The sequence below is a fragment of the Stegastes partitus genome, unplaced genomic scaffold (genome assembly GCF_000690725.1).
Source record: "Stegastes partitus isolate 25-593 unplaced genomic scaffold, Stegastes_partitus-1.0.2 Scaffold41, whole genome shotgun sequence".
Lineage (NCBI taxonomy): Eukaryota > Metazoa > Chordata > Actinopteri > Pomacentridae > Stegastes > Stegastes partitus.
Window position 1 is genome coordinate 396486 of NW_007577772.1, and position 24971 is coordinate 421456.

Genomic DNA, 24971 nt, shown 5'->3' on the forward strand with positions numbered 1-24971 from the left:
TACCAGCTCTACAGAGGACATGAAGAACAATCAACCAGTCATACGTCTCTGTTGGAGACAGTTGTTAGACAGAAGTAAGGTTCAGACGAGAAGTTTAAGAAAAATGCTTTTATTTTTTACACCTTTAAAAAGCAAAATTTTAAAGCACAAAGATTTACTCTGTATATAAACACCTCTCTTCCTTGGACTAAAAAATGGTAGCATTTTGCACATTGTGCTTCGATTGCAAAGTCTGTACAACCACTCTGGGTCTCTCGTGGTGTCACGACCCCAGTAAACATTTTATTGCATAAATCACATTTGACCTCGGCGGTCATTTGTTGAAGTGTTTTAACAGATAGTGGAAAGACAAGAGAAATACCACTGAAATGAGGGAAAAAGAAGCTCTCATACCTATTACACAGTGAACAACAATAGCAGCTTTCTTAATGAAGGCGTTGCACATTGTCCTGGAAAGAAAAAGAGAAAACAAAAAGTAATCCCAAAAAAAGAAAAAATACAACCAAAATAAACAATAAACGGCAGTTGTGCTTTTTGTCTATTGAGCAAAACTCATCTTAATCCTCTGCAGATGATTCCAACACACTCAAAAAGAGAAAAAAACAAACATACTTTCAAGGAGAATTTGCAGCTATTGGCTCATTTCCCTTTAAAACAGTAGCTGACTAAACGCTAATCTCTAGTTGCACACACCCCCTTTTACAATAAGCACGTTTTACATATCTTGCTTTTTGCTATAATCTATTCAACCTACATTTGAAAAAACTAGCATTTCTCAAAAAGGCAGTGTCTCTCCATGACGTCTCGGCGGAGACTGTAAATGCTGAATGGAAGTCGGTTTGCACAAAAATATACAAATTCAAATATACTAATCAAATCAATGACTTTGGTATAAACAACATGGAGCTCGTTATTCACACGCGAATCCTTCCATTCCTGAATGTTCCCTTTTAAACGACGACGCACTTCTACTCCACTCCAAATGGCAAAGTATAAATTATGCAAGTGTTCATGGGAAGAGAACGCCGGCGAGGAAATGAACAAAACAAGGGTCAGCGAGAAAAGAAAGAAAGAAAACAAAAAGAAAAAACTCAGATTGAACAAGTGTACCACTCCAACCTCTTCTACAGGGGAAAGTATTTTCTCATTAGTAAAAAATAATCAGTGTAAACCTCTTAAAAATCAGACTGAGTGGAAAGTAACAATGTTTTGAGATGAATAATACTCTTAATGATAATAAAAAAAAAAGATAAATATTCAAATTGTACTGGAAAAGCTGCAATTTTTTAATAATTAAATGATTTTTTGGAGTCGTTTTGAGAATAAGTGGTCATATTATTACATTAGAGGGGCTACGTTTGGAGCAAAATGCTTTCTGGTGTGAATAATCCAGATTACATGTGCATGTTTTAGGGGTTTTTTTGTATAATGGACAGAATATTATTCCACTGTTTCCTCATAATGTTCTGACTTAAATTCTCAGATGAAGCTGTGCGGTCTGGAAGATGCACTCTGAGGAATTAATAACAATTTTTGGAACAGAGCAGCGGGACTTTTCTCAGTCCGAAATGAATCGCATGCTTCTCCGATTCGGTCCTATTATCTCGCGCCACGACGACTCGAGAGCTTCGCCAGCCGACACCTTCACCTTCAGAACAAAAACAGCCCGAGTCTCCCGCTTCCCATTAATAATCTTTAAGGTAGATCGATGAAAGCCTCATGGATGCTGAGGGCTCCACTTTTGTTTGTGAGTGCGATGCCAGTGAATGCTGACTCATCCGTGACTAGCGCCGGCGCTCCTGTGCAGCCTCTCCAGCCTATTAGCCGGGTGAATTGTTAGTGTCTTGGCGAGCCTCTTTCTCCTCGTTCGGCGGTCAACAGGGCAGCGCTCGCATTAAAAACGCTGAGTTCGTGCACTCGCGACAGCCGAGAGGAGCGACGAGAGCCTGCGGGGACTGACAGCCTCTTTATGTTAGTCTGGAATTTAGCTCCTGCTTTAGCGCTGCTGCTGCTGCCGTCTGTTTAAATGTTATGAATTGAAGCTGCAGGGAGACGAAGCTGCTGACCACAACCATCTATTCAAACTCACAACGCAGACAGCTCACAGCACCTAAACCTAAAATGATTTGTTTGTTTTAGGTATGAGTTGCAGAAGAAGGGTTTTCCTGATGATAGATTAAAAAGTGGGGCATGAAAATGAATCAGTTAGTGCTAAAACTGAAGGAAATAAACATTTGAAGATTTAGCAAAGACAAACTCATCAGCAAAGTTATTCCCATTGTTGAATCCTGTCCCCAAAACCCTTAACGTGACCTCTCTTGGGCTCCACTCAGCTGAACGCAGCTCATCCTATTATCAGAGACTGTGCACATTAATCCATACACATCTAAATGTAAATAGTCAGCCACAAATGGTTCTTTTACACTCAAAGTCTCTTGTTTAAGTTGTAAATGCTGCCAACAGGCTTATGGAAAAAGGTCAATAAAGCATTTTTTTTTTTTTCTAAACTGTGTCGATGAAAAGATGTGAGGTTTGTGAACTCCTCACAGATGAGTGATTTATGATGAGCCGTTAAACTGACTCAGCTGGGATCTCTGAGCCAAACTGATGCAAAACTACTTTTTTGTAAACTGGCTTTACAACAGCACAGAAATGTTGTCACCAAGTAAGTCAAAAGCAGCTAAGAGCGGTGGCGTCAAACTGACCATCACGTATACAGAGAGCTGACGGATTACAGGAAAACCGTCAGCAAGGAGAAAAAAAAGAATTTTGTTTTTGGAAAAATGTAGGAAGTTTTGTTGGAATTTTGCCATTAAGATGCATCCAAATATGTATTAAAACACATTATGGACCCAGTGGGGGGTAGGTGGGGGGGTACAAGGGGTCACTGAAAGGTTTGAGAATAAAAACGGTGTGATCCGAATATCACGGCCTTCACTGTCTCCACATCTCAGCCCAGTTGAACTCTTACAGGAGATTTACAGCACTCTCCAGCACCATCACAAAAACACTAAATAAACAAATATCTTTTAGAGAGCATCTCCAGTAGAGACTTGGAGAGTCGATGTCAAGGAACGGTGAAGGTTCTCCTACAGACACCTCACTACGACGCTTCGTGTTGGTTTTCCTTTACTTTGTCAACAGTCTGTAAATAAAAACACAACAGAGGTTTCAGCACCGACAGCTAATTATGATAAATTACTAATTAGGATTTTTTTTTTTACGACTGTTGCGGGCCTGATGGGTTTATCTCAGGGAACGCAACGGAAACGTTCCCGTTGTTGCAGCATGTTAAATATGGTTGTTTATTCCTCGAAGCTGCTTCACAGACAGCTGATTTATGAAAGAACAAATAAAAGAGTTTCATTATCTGTTATTATTTATCTGCATTTTAGAGAAAAAGAGCTTCAGAAAATAAAGATTTGGAAGCATCAAGGATTCCATTCTTCAGCTTTTCTATCAAAAAAAAAAAAAGATAATAACCAAATAAATGTACCTCAACTAACAGATTAAACCTGGAACATCTGAAAACTTCCTCCTCATAGTTTCACTTGTTTGAGTTTCGAAGGTTTTCAGATTAAAAATGTTGCAGTGGAGAAATAATGATTTTTATATTGATAGGATTTATTTTTTTGGCAACATTCTCCTTCAAATAATTTATAATATATTCTGTTATTTACAGTTTAGTCGCTTTAATAAACTTTTGCAAATCTGAGATGTGAAGGTAAAAAAATACAATTAGAAACGAGAAGTGTGGCGGATGCTTTAACGAACGTCGGTCATGTGATTCAAGGAGCTTCATCTTCCTCTAACGTCATATATTGTTATTTTAAACAATACACACACACACACACACACACACACATCCTAAAAGCAAACACACACACACACACACTCTGAAACTAGGTCTGTGCATAATTACAAACACTAGCTCAAGGAAAAGAAACAGGAGAGGGGAGCTACAGTCGATGTTGCAGAAAATATAAAAGCTGCAACAGAGCACACGAGAAAGTTTTAGTACTGAGAGCTGCAGCTGACTGAACCCATCCTTCAGATTGTGAACCTCAACCAGAACTGGGATGCACACAGACACGCAACATGAGCACCCGCCTTTCATTCAACCACCCAGCCAGTCGCTCTCACACAGAATATATTGATCCTCTTTTCATCTCAGCTGTATACTACATTTGTGGGTTATAGTTTAGTCTAGTTGTGCTTGGCACGGATCCCTTTTAAGTAGTTTTTCCAGCGCTTGACCACATCCTTGAAGATGGGAGAGCTGTCTATGGATGCCAGCAGCTGTAGCTGGTTAATGTGCGTGGTGTGATAGTCCCAGCGTGCCAAGTTGGGCGCCGTGCCCAACATGAAGTGGCGAAGGTCATAGATGCTCCCGGACCCCGTGTCAAAGAGCGGCAGCATGGCTTTCAGGGACTCCATGCCGCGGCTGAACAGCTGCCCGGCCTCCCGGCCAAGCTTCTCTCCGGCTGTCTCAGTCAAGTCGTAGAGTCCCAGCAGGGAGTAGATGAAGCCGTTGAGGACAAAGGAGCTGGGAGTGGTGGGGTACTCCTCATACCAGTCGTATTTGTTCATGAACACGGCTTTGACCCCGTGCTGCGCTGAAGGCACCTTGTAGGGTCCTACTGCCTTTAGGGCAGCGTTGAGGTAAGCCTGGTCCTTGGTGAGCAGGTAGGCTCTCACCAGCGTGGACATGGCCTGACCCTGAGCCATGGCCGAGTACCAGCCGGGCTCCAGGGGCCGGAAGCCTTCGCCCAGTTTACGGGTGACCATGATGGGCCAGCCGCCTCGCTCGTCCTGGTTGCGCAGCAGCCATTCGCTGGCGGCGAAGAAGGCAGCCATGTGGGCAGTGGTGGAGATGGTGACGTTGTCGACGAAGCCACGCCCGTGTAGGACTAACCGCACCACCCGTCTGGGCATGATCTGGGAATAGAGCAGACGGAGAGCAGGCAAGATAATGAATGAGTGGAATTTGGCTTTAATGGTCCCACGTGGTGAAAATCCATTTTCATTGTGTTTTGTGGTTATTTTATGTAAAACAAAAGCTGATTCTACTTCTGCCACTCCTCAAACCCCACACAACTCAATACCTTTCCAGCTCTATAAGCCAGTCAGGTGCTGCCTCACATTCAACTAACCAACAGCTTTCCAGCTCTAAACTGTGACTGACAGGGTTTCCTTCCTGAGGGGGCGGGAGCAGCAGCAGCTCGGGGGTTTTAGAGCAAAACAGCACATTTAGAAGAGTTCTACCACCAGAGGTTACCAGTCATGGTGAAATAAACCATTTTCACAGGAGTTTGAGTTGAAAAACTGAAAGACACACTATGGGGACATGTGAGATTTTTTTTTAATTTGCTCAAAAGAGGCTCAATAAGGGACCTTTAACTTAATATTGTTCATGATCTGTGTGTGATTCTGATTAATTCATTAGTCATAATGATAACGTGGCACAAAATGGTAATGATGACGCTGACAAAAATCTGTTGAAAATAATGCTGAAAAAACAACTACAAAAAAACAGCAACTAATTGAAATACAGCTTCAAGATGTGAAACACACATTACGACTGATTAAACACAGTCCAGTTTAGAGCTACAGTTAATCCAATAGCTTATATTCTTAATGCTTTCTTGTCTGTAAAATGTCAGAAAATAGTCTAAAAGATCTGTTATGGTTTTTTTAAAGCCAAAAGTGAAGTCTTCAAATGACTTGTTTTGCATTGAACTCCAAAATATTCAGGGTATCGCAGCATAATGTGGAAAAAAAAAGCAGCAAATCATTCCATTTGAGAAGCTAAAACTGCCAACTAATAAAAAAATATCTATTCAAACAATTTGTTTCAGCTCTCTGTTGGATCTCAGGTGTTTCATCACAGAGCGTTGAACCAACCTTTGTGGCCTTCACAGCCTTGGTGTTGGACAGTCCGACGCCCTTCCTGAGGTCGGTGATCAGGTCTCGGGTCAGGGTGCTCCACGCGGTTCGCGACCCGACACCGTACGTGATTTCTCGGTCTTTGAAGGCGATGAGCTGCGTGTTGGTCACGTAGTGGATGGTGAAGGGCGCGCCCTTCTCGGTGGTTTCCAGGGTCACCGACACGCTGCCGTTGGAGACGAACTTGACATCCAGGCTGAGGATGAAGTCTTTGGAGTTGCCCAGCTGGAGGGACACTCCTTCTGAGGACTCTGTGGGGACGATGTCGTGGATAAACGGGGGAGAGGGTGCGAAAGACGATGCGTATGGTGAGCAGGAGAATAATTTTACAGCATTTAGTCAGGAGAAGAAAAATACTAACCTCATTTGACTGATTTTAAGAACTTCTGACAATTGCTGGATCACAGCGGACTATTTTTAGCTGACTGACTGGAAGCCTTTTAATCTGTGTCTGCCTCTCTTAATACACTCCCTCCTTTGATGGCGTGATTATACGATAGCTGCTCTTTCACTTCATGTTCCCGAGATTTTAATACCAATCAGACAACCCAAAGATTCATCTCTGGTCAAAACCCTACCGTTGTTAAAATTTTAACGGCAGCCACCTGTGTGAAGCACCTTGCCGTCTGCCTGAGAGAAACGGTTGACGTGCACACGAGGAGACAAGCTCCTCATGGGATGTATAGTACAGATGTGTCACTGCACACTGAGCGTAATTAGGAGGACAGAAGGGAGGGAAGAAAAAAAAAAAAAAGGAGAACAGGAGCAGCGGCAAGAAGAAACAAGCGAGCGAAAGAAGCAGCTGATGCACTGCAGCAGCAACTTTTCTATTTGCATCTCTTCCCCAGCAAAAAGCTCAAAGATAGAAAACTCAGATGATATTCAGTTTTTCCACACTGCCACCTCTTCCACCGCATCGGCTCTGTGCTAGTTTAGTTCAGGCACTTGAGTTGCAGTTCTGACTTCATTTCCAGCCCCTAAAGCACCAGTCGCTTATAGAGCGATCTCTCCTTTGGCCTTGTTATTTGGTCTGCACAGCGAAAGAAAAAAGAAGAAAAAATAAAGAGAGAGAGAGAGAACTTCTTCTTTTTTCCCAATCAACGCTCCCTATAGGATAAAGAGAAGAACGGGTGTGGGAGTCGAGGAAAAAAAAAAGAGGGTAATGGAATGATGGGTTGCATGAGAGCTCTTAAAGCCGGGCCCAGAACGGAGAGAGTGAAAATGAGCCAATAGTGAGCAGACAATTGAGAATCAGAAGACAGAGAGATCTCACATGACAGGAGCTGGGAAAGCAGAGGCAGATGAGGCCGGCGGAGACACAAAGACAGTCGATCAGGAGGAGAATGAAGGAGAGAGACAGTCTGGCAGGGGCCTCTGGATGACTACGGCTCTTTAATGCACTCATAAATCCATTACTTAAGGCAATGCAGAGAGTAAGTGGATTTGTACTCTGGCCCTGTGATTACTCTGCCATCAATAAAGGATGGGCAGGGAATATAGACGAGATTCCACCTCCACCGCTCCGCTCTCTCGCTGTTAAGCAATAAGTCTGGAGACGGAGATGACATGCTGCTGGAAATATGTCAGTGTAAACCCTGCTTGTATACATAAGTGAGCATGTGAGACGAACGCTCTGAAAAAAGAAGAAGGAAAAACGTATGCGCGGTACGTGCCGTGCATGTGCGGATACAAAAGACGCGACAAGTGACGAGAGAACAGTCGATGTACGTGTGATTATTCACCCACACGCTGCTCGTTTCAGCAGCGTCTGCACACACAATGCTCTGCCCATAAAAAATAATCACCCCCTTGGAAGGTTTTAATGTTTTCATGGCTGCAAATAATTATTTTCAATATTGATTAATCAAGACAATTGTTTTCCCAATTAATCTTTTTGTCCATGAAATGAAATAATGATTTCCCAGAGGCCAACGTGATTAATTCAGATGGTTCATTTTATACAGGTAACGGATCCAAATGTATTCATTCATAGCATCACAACACAAAGAAAAGCAGCTGCAACGATCTAGCTTGTGTATTTTTAGCTTGAAAAATGACCAAAAAAAGAGCAAAACTAGCTGCAAATTAATCTTCCGATGATAAAGCGATGAATCATTTCAGCATTTTAGTTGTTTTAATGTCTCATCAACACTGAATAAAAGTAGATTTAATGTGTCTTTACGCTGGTTAACATAAGAGACACTCTTTCAAAGTGGTCTAAACTGATTACAAATAGAAAATAGGAGACACATGCTTGTATGGATTCGCTCTCTTCAAGTCAGATGCACCTCCGAGAGCAACTTTAACCCTGAGTTTGTGCAGAAAGCTCCCTATCAGCTTCACACATCTGGATGAAGCAATTTCTTCCCCGATTGTTCTTTGAAAATCCACCCAACTTCTGTCATTCTGCATGGGAACTATGAGCGAAGTCCACCCACAAATTCTCATTTGTGCTGAAAACTGGACTCAGCCAGTCGAGATCTGTTTCACTTTAAAGTAAAACCCTCAAGCTTTTCATGTAATCAAACCCCATTTTTAGCACAACTTCTGGTCTGCACTTTCCGAGCAAAAGCCGCTCAATGTACTTACATTCACTAATAATCTCCCTGTATGGTCAGACTTACTGGTGGTGGTGCCGTCCTCCATCCCTGAGCTGGATTCAGATTCTCTAATGATGCACGAGGGATTCAGAGGAATTCATTGGACGCGTGTAACTCAGTGGTTTTGATGTCAGCTTCACTGTTTACTCCCTTACAGCTGTATCAGAGCTGAAAAAGGTTATCACCAAACGCAACATTTTCTACTTGTGCTTTATATTTAACCATCCAGCTCGTGAAAAAAAGGGAGTCTGTTATTGCAAAGCACAGAAACACAACAATGTGCTCATCACTGTGGTTAGTGATGTCTGCAATTCTTGGAAAAAAAGTAAAATAAATGCTTCCGCAACACAAGACAATGGTCATTTTTCAATTTTTGCAAGCGACAGGCTGCACACCTTCAACTCCTCAGAAAGTTAACCAACTTTAAAATGTTCTGCTGCTGAAATCTACTTGTTCACAGCATGAAATCAGATCTCAGCGTTGGGATTATCACTGACTGACAAGTTTATTAAAACAGCAGTCATGTTTCCATACAGTGGTCAATTTGTAATTTGCGGATAAAACAGGGTTCTTGTTGTTGCTCAGGTTGCTCGTCGGTACTTTTTATTATGCACTTGTCAAGCAAACTTTTGAAATGTCTCCAAAAAAAGAGAAAAGAAAACAGGAAATTGGTTTGTTTAAGTAGTGAAACTTGTGAAACAATTAGGCTGTGTAGTGTTGTCAGAAGGTGGCGGTATACGCTACACTACACATGGCTGTAATAAATACAGCAGAAAGAGATGGACTGCTAAAAAAACTTCAGAGAAGGAGATAAAACAAATAAAAGTTTAGCCATTTATGAGAGAAAAATGGGCAGAAGTTGTCATTATTCTGACATGTTAGCCGTCATAGGCTAACGCCAGAGGTGACGACAATGAAAGAGATGGAAACAGCTAACGTTCTGATTTTATTGAAAAAGATGTTTCCATCTTTCACAAAGCACATTAGTTTAAAAAAATAAATAAAAAAATCGAATACGACATTAAGTGAGTATCACAACTTCTTAGCAAAACCAAGAAATCTTAAAATTTTGCCATTTCCTTTAATTTTTTCTAACGCAATGCTTGGAAATATGCATAAAAATACACTTTAGAAACACGGCTAATGTCACTTTGCTTGGCTAAACAGTTACCAAACAAACAAACAAACAAACAAACTCAACCAGGGCTGTAATGTTATGGAATACAACGTTAAAGTTCCTGTTTCCCAGTATCGAAGAAGCGAAATTAAATTGGGCGTCGTTCAGTGCAAAAAAAAATAAAAAATCAACCACAACTCCGTACGCTAATTCCAAAGCTGTATTCATTGTTGGTTGGTGCAGTATTTACCATTCTGAAAGTCTGGTGCTGCACCAAATTGGACCTTGTTAGCCAGAATGCTAATGCTGTTAGCAGCACACTGCCATATTTCATGACACACTGTTTTTGGAACAAAACCTTGCAGCTGCATCTGCTTGCTGGCCGAGGGAAAAGGCTCCTTTTTTTTTATCTGGTCTTGATATGAAAGTAATGGTATCATCTGGGAGCTCAGGAAGACAAGCAGGCTAATTAATTTCTCCTCATTTCAAGCAGCGGTCAACAGTAAATGGCTGCTGCACACAGAGGACAGCACAGTTCAGGCCAGAGTTTAAGAAATGTGAATCATGGGCGCACCATCGATATCTGCTAAGAGCCGCAACGCATCACATACACAATAATGAGACGGTGCAAAGGCTACGTTTCTGCAATAGTGTAACTATCAGGAGACTGGTCTGCAGAAAATGCCTTTCTGAACTATCAATCGACCACAAGGGGATTGAGAAAATAAAGGTGCTCAGTAGAAGACAGTGTTCAGGCAGGAATGTGCAGATGGTAGATGGTAGGTTATTATCAGGGGACAGACGATTGATCCACTTGTCAGAGGCTTTGAGAGATAGTTCAACACCCCATGCCCTAGATACAGTAAGGAGGGAAAAAAGACCCAAACAGGAAGACAGGAGTGGGAGGTGAAGGGAGGCGAAGACAGAAAGAGAAACTGACAGCAGAGGAAGAAAATGAGGAAAGTTTGATGAGAGAGCAGAAGAAGGCATTAGAATGGATCGGGCAAATATGACTGCAATACTTAGGAAGCACAAGAGTGCTGAGGGGTGATAAGTGGGTGGAAATGAGTAAACAGAGGTGGAAGACTGACAGAAATCTGGGGGAGACGGGGAAGATTAATGGAGAATGAAGGCTGCTCAGGGAGGGCTGAGGAGTGATGATGAAAACATGACGATGTCAAGGAAACAGAGCGCAGTGATGGCGAGCTGAGCTGTGAGGCAAGGTGAGCGAGGAGCAGGGAGAGAGCGAGGGGAGGGGGGGAGGAGAAAAAAAAGGTGTGGAGTGGTGAAATGAAAAGAAATTGCTGATGATGAGAGGCTGAAAGCAGAGGAATTAAGAGGAGGGGAAAATTACAGTAGAGAGAGAGAGAGAGATTTTGACTTCTCCCAATTCCAAAAATAACTCTGCCAACTATCTCGTGGCCCTGGTCATTTTACAGCCGTAAAACTAGGCCACATTTCTAATCTCAATTGTAGTAAGTAGTTGTATTTCCTTTATAGATGTTTAGATCACTGACAGACATAAAACTACTGCAGCACTTCTTGTTTCACAACATAAAAATCAAACTCTACTGTCGGGCTGAACAGTTTAAGGAAAATGTTCAACTGTGATTTTATTTTATATTTTTAACTTATCTTGTTGCTGCAATTATTTTCTAGGATTTTAGCTGAAGTCTTGTGATTGTGACTGCAGTAGCAGATTATATTACATCAACTTACTGTTTCTACATTAACAGAGTTCTACAATATTTCTGTTACTAATTGTTAAAGTTAGAGAAAAGACAACGTCGACATAAACTCGCCTGGTTTCAGACAGAACAACGGATTAATTTTTCACACATTCACAGGGTATTTATTTTTAAAGTGATAACCGTAATGGTTTAACTGCATCATCTGTGTCCGCCAGCTGTTCCCATACGACTAAACTGCATTCTTAATTATGTATTTTCTGGCTTATGTTTGTTTGCAAACACATATAAAATCAACACTGCCAAGCCATTTATTTATAGTCAGTTACTGGGTGGCACTCCAAGATGGAGGAGAAGCTTCAAACATGTTGTGAAACGGTCACATTTAACGCCAAATTGTGATATTTTCCTAAACATAACTATGTACTTGTGGAGGTTAAATCGAATCAAACAACGAGTGAGAACTGAAAGCAAACAAGAAATGAAAATGAAGAATAATAGTTCAACACAAGACGTGAATCCAGGTAACAGTCCTGTTGTTGTATAGCGTTGTGAATGAAGCTACCTGCACTGACGTGAAGCAATGATCCAGCAAAAATTACACAGAGTGCTGTTTCTTCTCCTTCCACCACAACAATCCAAGTCCGAGCATGAATCTCTAAACAAGGGCATGCAGAGAGTGAGCATATTAATCAGGCAGCAGCCAAGTTTCTTTTTGTTGTTTTGCCAACTCACAGAATTAACTTTAATTGACAACAGCAGAGTGAATTTGGCAGCGACGGTTATTATAGCTGATGAAACCAGTGGTCACAGATTTAAACTGGATAGAACAGCCCATTACGACGCTTTATGATGTAAGTTACTACAAATCTAAACTGATTTGAAATTCTTTTGATCTAAAAGTTTGTAGTCATTCAAGGGCTACAATGCAGCGGTTCTTGGATAATCAGCCCCCTAAACTGTGCTATATCTCTTCTAAATCAGGGAGAATTAAACTCCTCAGTGTCTGTATCAGGCCGTGTCATCCCCGCCACATACTGCAGCCCTGAACACGATTCTGTAATAAAAAGAACGAATAAGGAGACGGTTTATTTTTTTTTCATATTTTTCGTCTTTACAGATCAATTTTTAGATGCATAGGGGAGACGGCTGCGCACAATAAATGACTATACAGTCGGAGGGAGGCTGGAGCACAGTGTCCTCACTTCCATATGAGCCTTGGATACAAAGTGAGTGAGCTGAATTAAATTCGATTCCTCTGAGTTGAAACTGTGCAAAATGGCACCAAGGACGGTCCCATTCTTCAGTCAGTTTTATTACAAGTAATGAAACTCCCCGTTTTCTGAAGGCCTATTAACTTCACGCTTACGGAGAAATGGTTATATTTATGTAATATTCATCAGCGTGTAAGGACTTTTAAAGTTCTCACTGCAATGCTCAAATCTCCCTGAAACCTTTTACGTCAAAATAAAGCAAAAGGTTTTCAGTGACCTTTTTATTAAGTTAGTGCCTGATTCTACACCCACTAATACGGTTTAAAATGCCGGTTTTAAAACTGTAACGATATTCGTCGAGACAAACCGCTCAGGTCTGTTTCAGAGAATCTCTTGTGCATGCGCCTGAAAGGGCACGTGTTGGTGCAAACATGAAGCAGGAGGTTGGCTGTCTGGATGTAGAAAATACTACGAAGGAGGAACAGCAACGGTGAAAAGTAAGACCAGAGATTTCCGTAACAGCTGCTAGCAGAGACAACAGCAATGCCTGTAGCATGACGCAGCATCTATATTGAGTTAACCAGTAGTAGTCGAGGCGTATGTCTTTGTTTTCATCTAGAAAATGAGATAAGAGGGAGATGAAATAGGGAAGAGCCTCGTTCGTTCAGATGATAAGTTTTCAAACTAAAACAGGGTGAGCAGGGTTTCCAAAAAACACAATTTTAGGAATCTTAAAACTCCAGAATAGTGTAGGGAAACTATGGCAGAAGTTTTAAAATGAGAACATAGTCTTGTGGATGTAGCCCGACAAATCAGACGCTTTCATATTACAGAAATACATTTTAAACGGGGTGAATACAGCAAACCTCTGGTAACAGTGTTAAAATTATTAATACATCCCTTCTGATAATTTAAAGCTATTTAATGATCATTAACAAAGACTAACTTCCACCTATAGCCGATTGAGCCAACACAGCGTGGATTCCAGGAGAATCAGACCCAAAACTATTACGTTGATTTGCTTAAAATGTCACAATAATGAATACACTTTTGTTTGTCGACAAATGCAATGAAAACACCAGCAGTGACAATAAATGTATGCTCTCTATTCATAGCCTGTTATAGAGAATACGGAGCTAATCTCCATCTCCTTCTGGAAATCAATATAAATACTCACTAGGCCTCCTAATGTGTATTAATCGGCTGCTGAAAATAGTCCAAAAATAAATCCAGTATTTACTCAAATAACAACCAGGAAACTAGTCTATCTTTTTAAATCGTAGAAGTATATATTTGTGATGTTGTGTGAGACATGGAACAAGCACGAAGCACACCAACCCACACATAGCTGAGAGGTTTATTTTGTCTTTGACCAACGAAGATAATTAAGGTTAATTGTCTGTGGCTGATAACATCTGGAGACGACAGTTGACTGATATTCTTGTTCAGGCTAAAAAAAAGTAAAAGAGTAGTGAAAATAGTGTCAACTGGAGGTCTGTCTGTCTGTCTGTAGCATAAGATGGAATTTTTACAATGCGATGTTTTGTCTGCTGGTTCTTTAATCATCACAATTTCTAGGATTGTCATATTGCGGCGGATCTGCTGTCAACCAAGACGGTTTTCTCTGCCAGTATTCTGTGGCGGTTGTCTGACTGCAGACTATCATCCTGTCCTGGGGGTGTAGCTGCATATCGAGCCTGCTACAGCCACAGTTAACAGGAGATAAGCTACTTGCCCCGAGGCCATCTGGGCTATTGGAAGGCTTTACATACCTGGAGCACTGAACTGACGCACGGAGGTAGCTCTGGTCTTGTCGTGGACACGGCTGAGACCGCAACCTTTGGGCACACTCCAGGGCGCCGTGTTGGCCCGGCTGTCCCTCTCCTCTGCGGTGTCGTAGACCTCCACGTGGGGAGCGCGCTCAGTCAGGTTCTTGCTGTAGTGGCTCAGGCCGTACTGGGCGATCTGGATGGCGTAGAAGTAGCCCTGAGGACCCCACTGAGTGGACAGAGGCACGCCTGGGTGGAAAAGAGGGAGGATAGGGATATTAAATGAAGATGTCAGCAAACATTACGTTTTAAAGCTTCTAAATCTGAGCTTACGTGATCATCTTGTTTTTCTATAAAGCTTCTTGCAGGATATTACAAGGAGAAGTGTTTCTTTTTGGCTCGAGGAGCTAAACCTCTTAAGTGCAGCATCGCATTGAGTTCATAACTACGGTCATAAAAAATAAAAAAAATTAATTATTGATGCAAAACATTCAAATTTAAAAACTCTGCAGCACCACAGAGAAAGGAGGAAAAGTTCAAAACGCGCAGCAAAGGGTCAGAAAACAAACACCAACAGTGGACAGCGTCGTGAAATTCAAGCTAATCTACTGTATTTCACTGGAGGCGAGCTCCTCTGCTCACGCAGCCAGAAATAGCTCAGGCAGGACAATCACTCTGATTAACAGATACCTCACTTTAAGACCTTGTGACAGCGAGGGCACATGTGCTATCCAAACCCAATCCTTCTGAACAGAATGTAATATACTGAGATTAGGGCCGACAATGTGCCACCTCATTACAAACTAATCACCACTGCATGCATAGCCGGTCACTGTTCGACTTTCTTTTATTGCCGTTTGTGCTGTTTACGATGCATTGTGAAGGGGGAAAAAAAGACAACAGCTCAAACAATGGATGAAAAACATGGCAAAGAAAGCACATCATTCTATTTATGACCAAAAAGTATAAATGATTGTATCTGAAACATTTCCTCTGGTCTCTTGTTTACATGTTTAAAGACGATGCAGCTGCTGACAGTGTGTCTATTGTTGATAATAATGAACTATATTTATAGAAGCATTTGTACATAAAATGCAGCTGAAAGTGCTTTATAAATCAAAAAGAGCAGGGGATTTCAACGACAGTGAAAATGACAAGTGGTGACAACTGATGGCAATAAACATTTTGAGGAATTAACTGCTGTGAAACTAAATATAACACAGTCTGGTTACGCAGGAACATGTAAGCGAGTCTGTCAGCAGCAACATGTTTATTTATAACAAAATCTTGTGTTTTTCAAAATCTTTGTTTTTTTTTCATCTTCCAATCCCAAAGCATGAAGGCAGCTCTCACATGTCAGCGAGGAGGTTCACCGGAAGCCTCGGATCAGTGGGAGCTAAAGATCCCATATGATGAAAATTCTTTATTGCGTTTTATATGTCTTGTAAAATAAAAGCTGTGAGGATATGAAGACACTTCCTCCTGCCATTCCTCCAGCCCCCTCCCTCAGCGAGATCGCCTCCCCGCTTTACAAGCCAGTAAGAATTTTATCCGGTTGATACGCAGATTTTGAGCAACCAGTTTAGTTGTTATAATTCTTCATCCTCTGCCTGACTGCCTCTGAGGTGAGAAAGTCAGAATTAGCAGCTGCCTCTCAGTCCATCAGCTTTATATGCTTTGTAGAGCTGCTTCTGCTAACTCAAAAATTTCTCCACGACAAACTAGACACACCAAGTGTTCTGCTGCTGGCTGCAAGAGTGAACACAGCAGTCCTCATGCACTCCCAGCATCTGAAAACTTTGTGGATTACTTTTACTACTTGCACTGGCAACTAATGGAAAATCCTTGGTGTAAGCAGCATGTTAATGACGCTACAATTAGCTTTGAATATATGCTCACAGGTCAGAGCTTTGTGGATACTGTAACAGTGAAGATTGACTGATTTGAAACTAAAAAACCAGGACTGAGTGGGTTGCTATGTTTTCATGCTGTTTGTGTTGCTTCAGCGCAACTTAAACTCAGCCAGTGTTTACATCTGTTTGCTTCTCTTGTACTCTCTGTGCTCATACATAGTGCACTTAAATACAGCCAAATTCCCAACAGAGCTGTTTTATTACATATTTTTCTGTTCTGAAACAATGGAATGAGTAATTTTACAGCTACACTTGTCTTCAAATTCCTTCATAACCTTCCATTAAAGAAAAGGTAAAATTCACAATAGTCACTCAAATAACTCGAAACTGAAAAAAGTAATAATAAACAAAAATTTGCTAAATTATCCATCCATCCATGATCTATACACCGCTTAATCCTCACGAGGGTCACAGGGGGCTGGAGTCTATCCCAGCTGACTCAGGGTGAAGGCAGGAGACACCCTGGACAGGTCACCAGTCTATCACAGGGCTACACTTAGAGACAGACAACCAAGCACACTCACATTCACACCTACGGACAATTTAGAATCACCAATTAACCTCAGCATGTTTTTGGACTGTGTGGGAGGAAGCCAGAGAACCCGGAGAGAACCCACGCTGCACGGGGAGAACATGCAAACTCCAGGCAGAAAGATCCCGGGTGTCCTCACCGGGACGCGAACCGGCGACCATCTTGCTGCCAGGAAACGATGCTAACCACCGAGCCACCTTGCAGCTCTGAAATGAACCACGTTTGCAATACTTTGAGCTGGAAAATTGAAAAACCTATTCTAAGAACATGTGAGACTTTCATTAACTTGTTGAAAAACGGTGAAAGATGATGCCTTTATTGCAGCAACAGGGACATGATACCCGACTGATTTCTAATTCACAAACAGACACTAGCCCTACTCAACCAAAGTCAGCAGCACGATCTCTGAGGACTGACCCCACCTGCCTGAAGAGCTGCGTTGGTGGTCGCATCACATCGGCAACCTTACTCTTCCAGTTCTGTACTGAAGATATAATCGTTTAGATTTCACGGATTGTGTGCGCATTAGTGTTAAGAATGATTTCAGGCAGAATTCTTCTTAACTGCAGAGTGGCAGTCAGGCTGACAAGCAGAAGACGTTGCACAATGTTCAGCTGCTCCCTGGAGAGTTTTCAGTGCAGACAGCCAATCCACACAGATTCACACCAATCCTCAAAGATTTCTCATGCGCTTGTGCTGAATTCTTCCCTTTCAAAAGTCAAAGTGACACAGTGATGGCTATCATTGAGTTGTGTGCAGTCCCTCCTCGCTGCAGCGGGTCAGGTAGAGCTGAAGCTGAGCATTTTTCCTGTATTACTCAATTACATGAGTGCTTCTGTGCAAATTGTGCTAAGCTATCACATGTGCTGCATGAATGAATTACTGTTGATTTTTACCTTTTATTAATTTGTACTTTAAATCCCTTTTTTTAAATAAGAAGAGGCAACAAAGTGTTTAAATGTGCGCTGAAACAAATGCTTAGGTATAACTGGTTATTGTTTTGTAACTTCATCACAACGCACTTGACTTTCCCCAACTTTACCAGTGTTATTGGTGCACATAATACATGACTGAAATCGAGTTAGTAGTTGGCAGCGCTCATGGGACAGTCTACTCCAATAAAAGCATGTCCAGTGACGGCTCTATTATCTTCCTCCTCACGATTTTGGACCACCCCGTGTACTGCCTATAGGCTTTTTCTCTTGATCCCCACTACTAATGGGACATGAATTTATTTTAATGTTTATATTTAAAAGGGACAAGTGCATAGCATGGACCAATGCCACATTTAAGTAGTAAGGTCATCAGAGACGTGATTGAGAACTGCTTCAGAGCGCGACAAGAGAAATGCACACAAACACACACTCTTCCACTCTGCCAGACTTTTCTCCCTGCCCGTCGTGTTACTGGCATCTCTCTTGACAACTTAAGTCAAATGACTGTCAAAATCGTAACGCTGTGGTACATACTGCACTAAGTAATCCACGTGGAATTGACTGTTAAGCCTCCACATATTTCCATGGCTCCAGAGAGCGGACTTTTCTAGAAATCTGAAAAACTAGGTCTTCTGCCAATTCTGGTAGGCTTTAAGGCTCTAAGCCTATACTGGAATTAACGCAGCAGCAAACGTGCTAAACAATCTTATTGTGAAACGTTCTCCCTTCTCCCTGTTTTTTATTTTATCATTACTTTTGCTTTTGACCTTAAGCAGCTAAGAGAAAACTCTGGCTAAATATGAGTAAATAATGAAGCTCCGTTAAGCAATATGCTTAACAGTGAACCAAATGTCTGTATTGTGCCATCTGGAAGGGTCAATCGTTGTGCTAGATCCACCGGGAATTCAAGCATTTTTGGAGCTTTCAGCCTACTTTAAACAAACTGTTTTTGGGCTCAGATGTTCTCACTGTGAAGAGACACGGATGGAGAAAATTCAGCATGATGCAGCCGAAGAGCTGCAGTTTACCTCAGAAGCTGCTGAGGCCTACAGGTCAGTGAAAACCGGACTGACTTAATTAAGTCAGATCAATGGTGTAATAAGGCTGCGTTAACTGTGAGTGTGTTAAAGTTGGACACAGCCTCTGGTTCTGAAATTGCTTTAACATGCATTCTGTCTTACAGCCAGTAGGGGGCGACTCATTTGGCTGCAAAAAAAAAAAGTCTGACTGTGTACAAGTCTATGACAAAATGATGCTACTTCTCATTTGATTCGTTAAATGAGTAAATGTTTTCCTACTGAATTTATGGCTTCAATCGCTAGTTTTAAGACTTCTTGAATTCAGCATGGTGTTGATTTTGTAAATTATGGTCCCATTTAGATAGATAGATAACTTAATTGTCATTCAAGCACAATTCAAAAATAAAAAATGCACAAAACGAAATTCTGGCGCAACCATAAATCTGTTTTCGAGTAAAACAGATGATAAAGTAGTAGTAGTAGTGTTTTAGGGAGAGGCCACCTTGTGTTTGACAGGTCACTGCCACACCAACTTCAGTGTCCTCGAGTTCCCAGTCAGATCCAGCTCTCACTTAAGATTCAAAACAGTAGGATGGCGACGATCAAAAGGCTTCAAAACTCAAAGATCCAGAAACCAGTGGATGATGCCTGGATTGCTATGATCATTCTTTACATGCAGTCTGTGGGGTTTCTGTTGCATTTATGCCTTCTAGTTATCAAACGCTGCTTTAACACTTGCCTTATGGATGGCTATTCCAGCTGAGCACATCATCAAACACTTAAGAGGAGTAATATTATATTTATTCAGCTACAATTTTCACTTTCTGCTACTAAAGGCTTCACAGAGCACAGGAATTGAACTGACAACCTCGTGTAATCGTGCACATGCACTGTAGGCTGGAAAACAGCACCGATGAAAAGAGCAATTCCTTCACACAGAGTCCAAACCACAATTTTATTTAATTTGGCATGACACAGATGGAGCTCTAAACAAAGTGTTGTCTACTTGACTAAATTATCCTGTGGCTTTTGTGGAGCCACAGTAGCCGGACTGTATCCACGACGGTTCGCCTTAGTGTCCTGGATTCTACTAAGAGACTATTCATCCAAGTCCACCTCTGACTTCACTAGAAAATGCTACATCTATCTCAGTGCTGCAGGTTGAGTGTGCACAGGTGTTAGGTTAAGAGAGCTCATGTGTCACCAAAGTGTTTGTCCAGGGAGTGTAAGTGAGAGTATGTGTGTGTTTTATCAAGCACTTAAAAGGGTATAAAACACATTTTAGGGCTCTGTGTGTTTGGGCAAATGCTTAAGTGACAGCAGCCTGCAGTAGAACGGAGAGTGGAGATAAGGATAGGAAAAAGCGACACGCACAAAAAAAATGAGACAGATCGTGATTTAAGATGGTGTTAGGGAGGATTAACTACTTCTGCTAATGATAGTGCCCTGGCTGCCGGAGCTTCATTTCTCTCAACTTCTGTTCTTCTTTGTTTCGTGAAGGCTCTAATGCAACAAAGGAAGGTCTCAGTTTCTAAACCTACGCTATAAAAGCATAAACCCTCCTGACAAGTAATGACACACAAAAGTGCTGTATTTGGAGGTGTTTTCATGACTCTGTCACACAGTAAGAACCCCAAATTTACTGCCAGGAAGCATAAATGCAAATGTATACTTTCTGGCAGTAAATTTTAGAACAATTTGTCTGAAACCACCTTCAGACTAAAGACATCTTTCATCCCCTTAGTATTAAAGCTCAAACAAACGAGTGACTGCCTGAGCTTGAGATATCAGATTTGAGAAAATGTCCAACGCTAGACTTTGATTCCTGGGGCTATAACAATGTAAAAGGGCCATTATGACATTTAATGCATGTTGCTGGGGGTCCTGTTAATAACGTTCCCTTGGAAAGTGGGGGGAATTTGAAAAGAAATGCTCCCGTAACCTTGTTTAAGCTCTGCGGTAGCTCTGACTGTGACAGGCTAATTAATGAACTGCTATTTTCGCGTATAAAATATGCTAAGTTGAGGAGAGGTGTGTATGCTTGCACATGTGCAGTGCTAAATAGCAAAGGAGCTTTGGGTTTAATTAATGGACCCTGGTCCATTTTCTGTGTGTGCATGTGTGCAATATGGGAATGTCAATGTTCCTCCTATAGTTTTTTTTTTCTTTTTTTAAAGGCAAAAAATGAGGGTGAGAATAACGGCCCAGCTTTGGCTGGATTCCTGTCTGACCTATTTTCTACAATATATGTTCTTCTCCTGTTGTAGGACAGCAAGGTAAGGCAGCATCATTTGTCACCCTGAAAGGACTTTGTTTATGAGTATAGGTCAGATAAAGCTGTAATAAAGGTATCAGAGCCGCAAGCAATTAGTTGATGCTAATTATCGGGCAGCTATTTCGAGAAGCAATTAATTGTTTAAGTTACCTCTCTAACAAAAATCTTCAAAACACCCTCTGAAATGTGGTGATATGAGGCTATTATTGACCTTCAAACTTTAGATTTGTAAAAAAGGTGACAAGATATGAAACTAAAATCAGGCACAAGAAAACTTTAGAGATATTAATACAGAAACAACAGTTTTTAAAGCACTTTGAGATTAGAATATTAACAGATTTCCATTTGATAAACACATAAGTTTTACTGAAATTCAATTATTATTATTATTATTATTACCACAAGTTCAACTAACTACAATAATTTCATTTGTTAATTTGTTCTTGTTTCGATTTATGCAATAGTTTTTACACAGTAATAAAGGTGCATGTCCCTTCAGTTAAAGAAGTCTGATCCGCCTTAACCATAACAGTGACATTTCTGATTCTACGATTACATTTCACCCAATGAGCTTCCTTCTTTCTTTACTACAACTGTTTTGTAAATAACTGCGTATTAAAGTAATGAGTAAATACACCCTGAACCTATGCAGAGCTCGCTCAGGTAGGACTTTCTAACGTTTGTCACAATACACTACAAGCACGGCCATTTTGAGTTACGTGACCTTGAATTATGCATAACTGTAACAGCTGAGTGCAGCACGGTCGGTGCAGGTTGGTTTCTTCAGTCACAGCACCTGCTCTCCTCACAGGTTATACCGAACATGCAAAGACTGCATCTGCAGGTTACTTTACAGTTTAGTAAAACAGATTATTGACAGTCAGGGCATCAGAGGACACAAATCATCTGATGTATGTGTGTGTTTGAGGGAAGAGGAGGTGGATGACCAATCACAGCCGAGTCTACTGCACGCTCAGTTATTGATTGATAGCTGATCGCTGGTTAATCCCTTTTAGACCCGACTTCCGAGTTCTAGTTGACCGCAGGATCCGTGAGTTACAGGTTATCAAAAGCGACTCAACACAGACGCTTACATTCTACAGATAATCATTCTCATGTAATTTACTTTAGCTTGAACACATAAAAAGTCACCTCAAAGTATGATTAATACAAAAATGAGCAGCAACAATGCTTGTTTAATGGGAAACCAAAGCCTAACGTTACTTCAGATTTTGATATATTAAGGCCCAAAGAGTAAATCTTTAAGCTGACACCCACAACCGCCCCTCAATTTAAAGAACTCTTTGGATCTAGATGATGCACATGAATGACCTGGTTGACACTGAAAATGTCGATTGCAGGTCCCATAATGTGACAGTAAACAGAATTCAGGGTTTTGGACTATTGGTCAAATGAAACAAACAACTTGATGACATCTGAGGGGATGGCATTTTGTAGACCAAATCCAGAAAATAATTAGCAAAGTAATTTGATAATAACTCCTTGTTGCAACCGCCATGAAAATTACAGATATGCAATAACAGAAGGTAGTAAAAACTAACCAAACATGGCAGAATTAATCCTCCTAATGTGGCTTTCTGACCTGCCTCAGCCTTGTAATGTCATTATTCTCTGCTATTCTGCTTGTAGCACGCTTCCCTAAAGAGTGTCTCAAGCAGTGACACACATTCATGTTTAGCTTTAACATAAAGAAGATGCCTGCGTGTGGTTTTGTTTGTGTGATAAATGAAAAAGCAGATTTCCTTCATTATGTAAAAAAAAAATGTCAGTGTGGGAAATTGCACTATCCATCTCAGCAAAAATACCTATTTACTGCTGGCAAATTGCTCTTACAGACACTGGCTACCATTACTCATCAAACTAAACTCTGCACCCGACACTTTGCCAGCGAACATGTCCTCATTTATTACATTTCCCCGCCAAAACAAAAGCATGCTTCACGAATGAAAAAGGACTCAGGACTGTAGCTGAATAACTGCAAATCACACACTTTCTGCTTCTATCATTTCCAGTCATATCACTGATATGTGGAATTTCTAAGGGGACTTTGAAAGCAGCAGCTATATTTCGAGCTCCTGGTGTGATAGTATTTCTTTTCTTTCACCGGCAGCTTCGAGCTATTAGACAATAAAAAAAAAGATAATGAATATCTATTTTGTAATTTCAGGGAAGAATACAGGGCCACTTCTTCAATCAGGCGGGGAACTGAACTATATTGATGACAGCGTGGTTTCAACTAATAGCCTTTTAAAATGAGCTATTGATCCTTTCTAGCAATTATTTTGAAAAGAAACCTTGAAAAGAAAACACCTTTGAGGATGGACTCAAAGCGTGGAGGAACACAGAAGGATACATCCACGTAACAGACATCCAGGTGTTTGCATCAGAGCGAAGAGATACTGAGAGTGTCTGAGAGAAGAACAGAAACATTTCTGACATAATTTCAATTTAGCCGCATTAAGCCCTTGTTAGCTGCAAGGTGCAACAGTGGTTAGCACGTGGGTTCTCTCCGGGTTCTCCAGCTTCCTCCCACACAGTCCAAAAACATGTTGAGGTTAATTGGTGATTCTAAATTGTCCGTAGGTGTGAATGTGAGTGTGCTTGGTTGTCTGTCTCTAAGTGTAGCCCTGTGATAGACTGGTGACCTGTCCAGGGTGTCCCCTGCCTTCACCCTGAGTCAGCTGGGATAGACTCCAGCCCCCCACGACCCTAGTGAGGATTAAGCAGTGTATAGATAATGGATGGATGGATGGAAGCCCTTGTTAGAAACGGGATACGTAACATTGCTGCGCCGTCAATCTGTTAAGGTGACGACATTTTGCATTAATGTTGCTTCAATCAGACAAACCGACCACAGTGACAGAGAGAGAAAGTGATATTTATCATAAATGTGGACAGCACATCAAGACGCTCATATGGGTTCTGTAGCTGTTTGAATAAGCTCAAACTAATATAATCAGCTCTTGTAATTCTTTTGTCAAAACCTGGATTACATTAACTACTGTTCAGTTACATTAATATGAACAGCTAAAGTCTGTCTTTGTCGAAGCAAAATCTAATTTAACTGTCTCTTTGTGAAGTTTTCTGATCAGTATTGGTGCTGAAATGAGGGAAAAAACTTTCAAAATATAACATAAAATAAAAGCCACTTGTGTTTGCTCATCCCTTAATGTGATACGGTAATGGTACCAGATTAGCAGAAAGCGTGTCTGAAATCCTCTGTAATGTTAACGAAAGGCAAATAGTGTTTATGAGTGGGCGGCAGAATTGAGTAGGTGTTTTAAAATCAGCTTTTTCCTGTTAACCAAGTCTTCAAATAGATTTCACGAAATAAATCTCATATTTCTCTGACTTTTTTTTAGCACATAAAAACTAATCAAAGCTTACAATCAGAATCACTGTTTGTTGTATTTATTCAGTCTCCTACTCTGATCTATGCACTCATGTTGTATGCAGCACAACGAGGGAGGAAACTTGGTGATGTACTGTCAGTCACATGAAAAGGAAAATATCAATGAACTGCAAATACAAACTGTAATGAAAAATGTACTTGTACTTGAGTGTGTGAATTTGCAGGGTAAATATTTTAAGCCCTTTATCTTGTACATCAGAAAAATGATGTGATATACATGATGTGAGTCTCTTTAGATGCGATAACAATCAATTTACTACCCAACATAAACAACAGTGAATGAGAAAAATGAAGACTTAAGTTGCTTTGTCACACTTTGTCATGTTTTGCACATGGAATAAAATCATTCTTCTTTCATGCAAATAGCCTCTTCTTTATTGAGATTAGGCTGTTGATCTTTCTACTCACACCTGACACCACTTCTTCAAAAGCCCCGATTCAAGAGCATTAAGTTGTTCCTCTTTGTATCTCTGCAGAAAGTAGATGGTTTCCTAAAATCCTGAATATTTAAATGGATAGTGACTCAGTTT

General features: G+C 41.0%; 1 protein-coding gene across 1 annotated transcript in view; it reads right to left on the bottom strand.

Moving 5' to 3' along the window:
- Positions 1-93: 93 nt before the first annotated feature.
- glceb (glucuronic acid epimerase b) overlaps positions 94-24971 on the bottom strand; it is a 70291-nt gene continuing 45413 nt past the window's right edge. Inside the window, exons 4-6 of the mRNA XM_008304572.1 lie at positions 14338-14583; positions 5905-6197; positions 94-4938 (exon numbers count right to left, since the gene is read on the bottom strand). Of these exons, the coding sequence (XP_008302794.1) occupies positions 4207-4938; positions 5905-6197; positions 14338-14583 (1271 nt within the window). The 3' untranslated portion in view covers positions 94-4206. The remainder of the gene's footprint in view (positions 4939-5904; positions 6198-14337; positions 14584-24971) is intronic.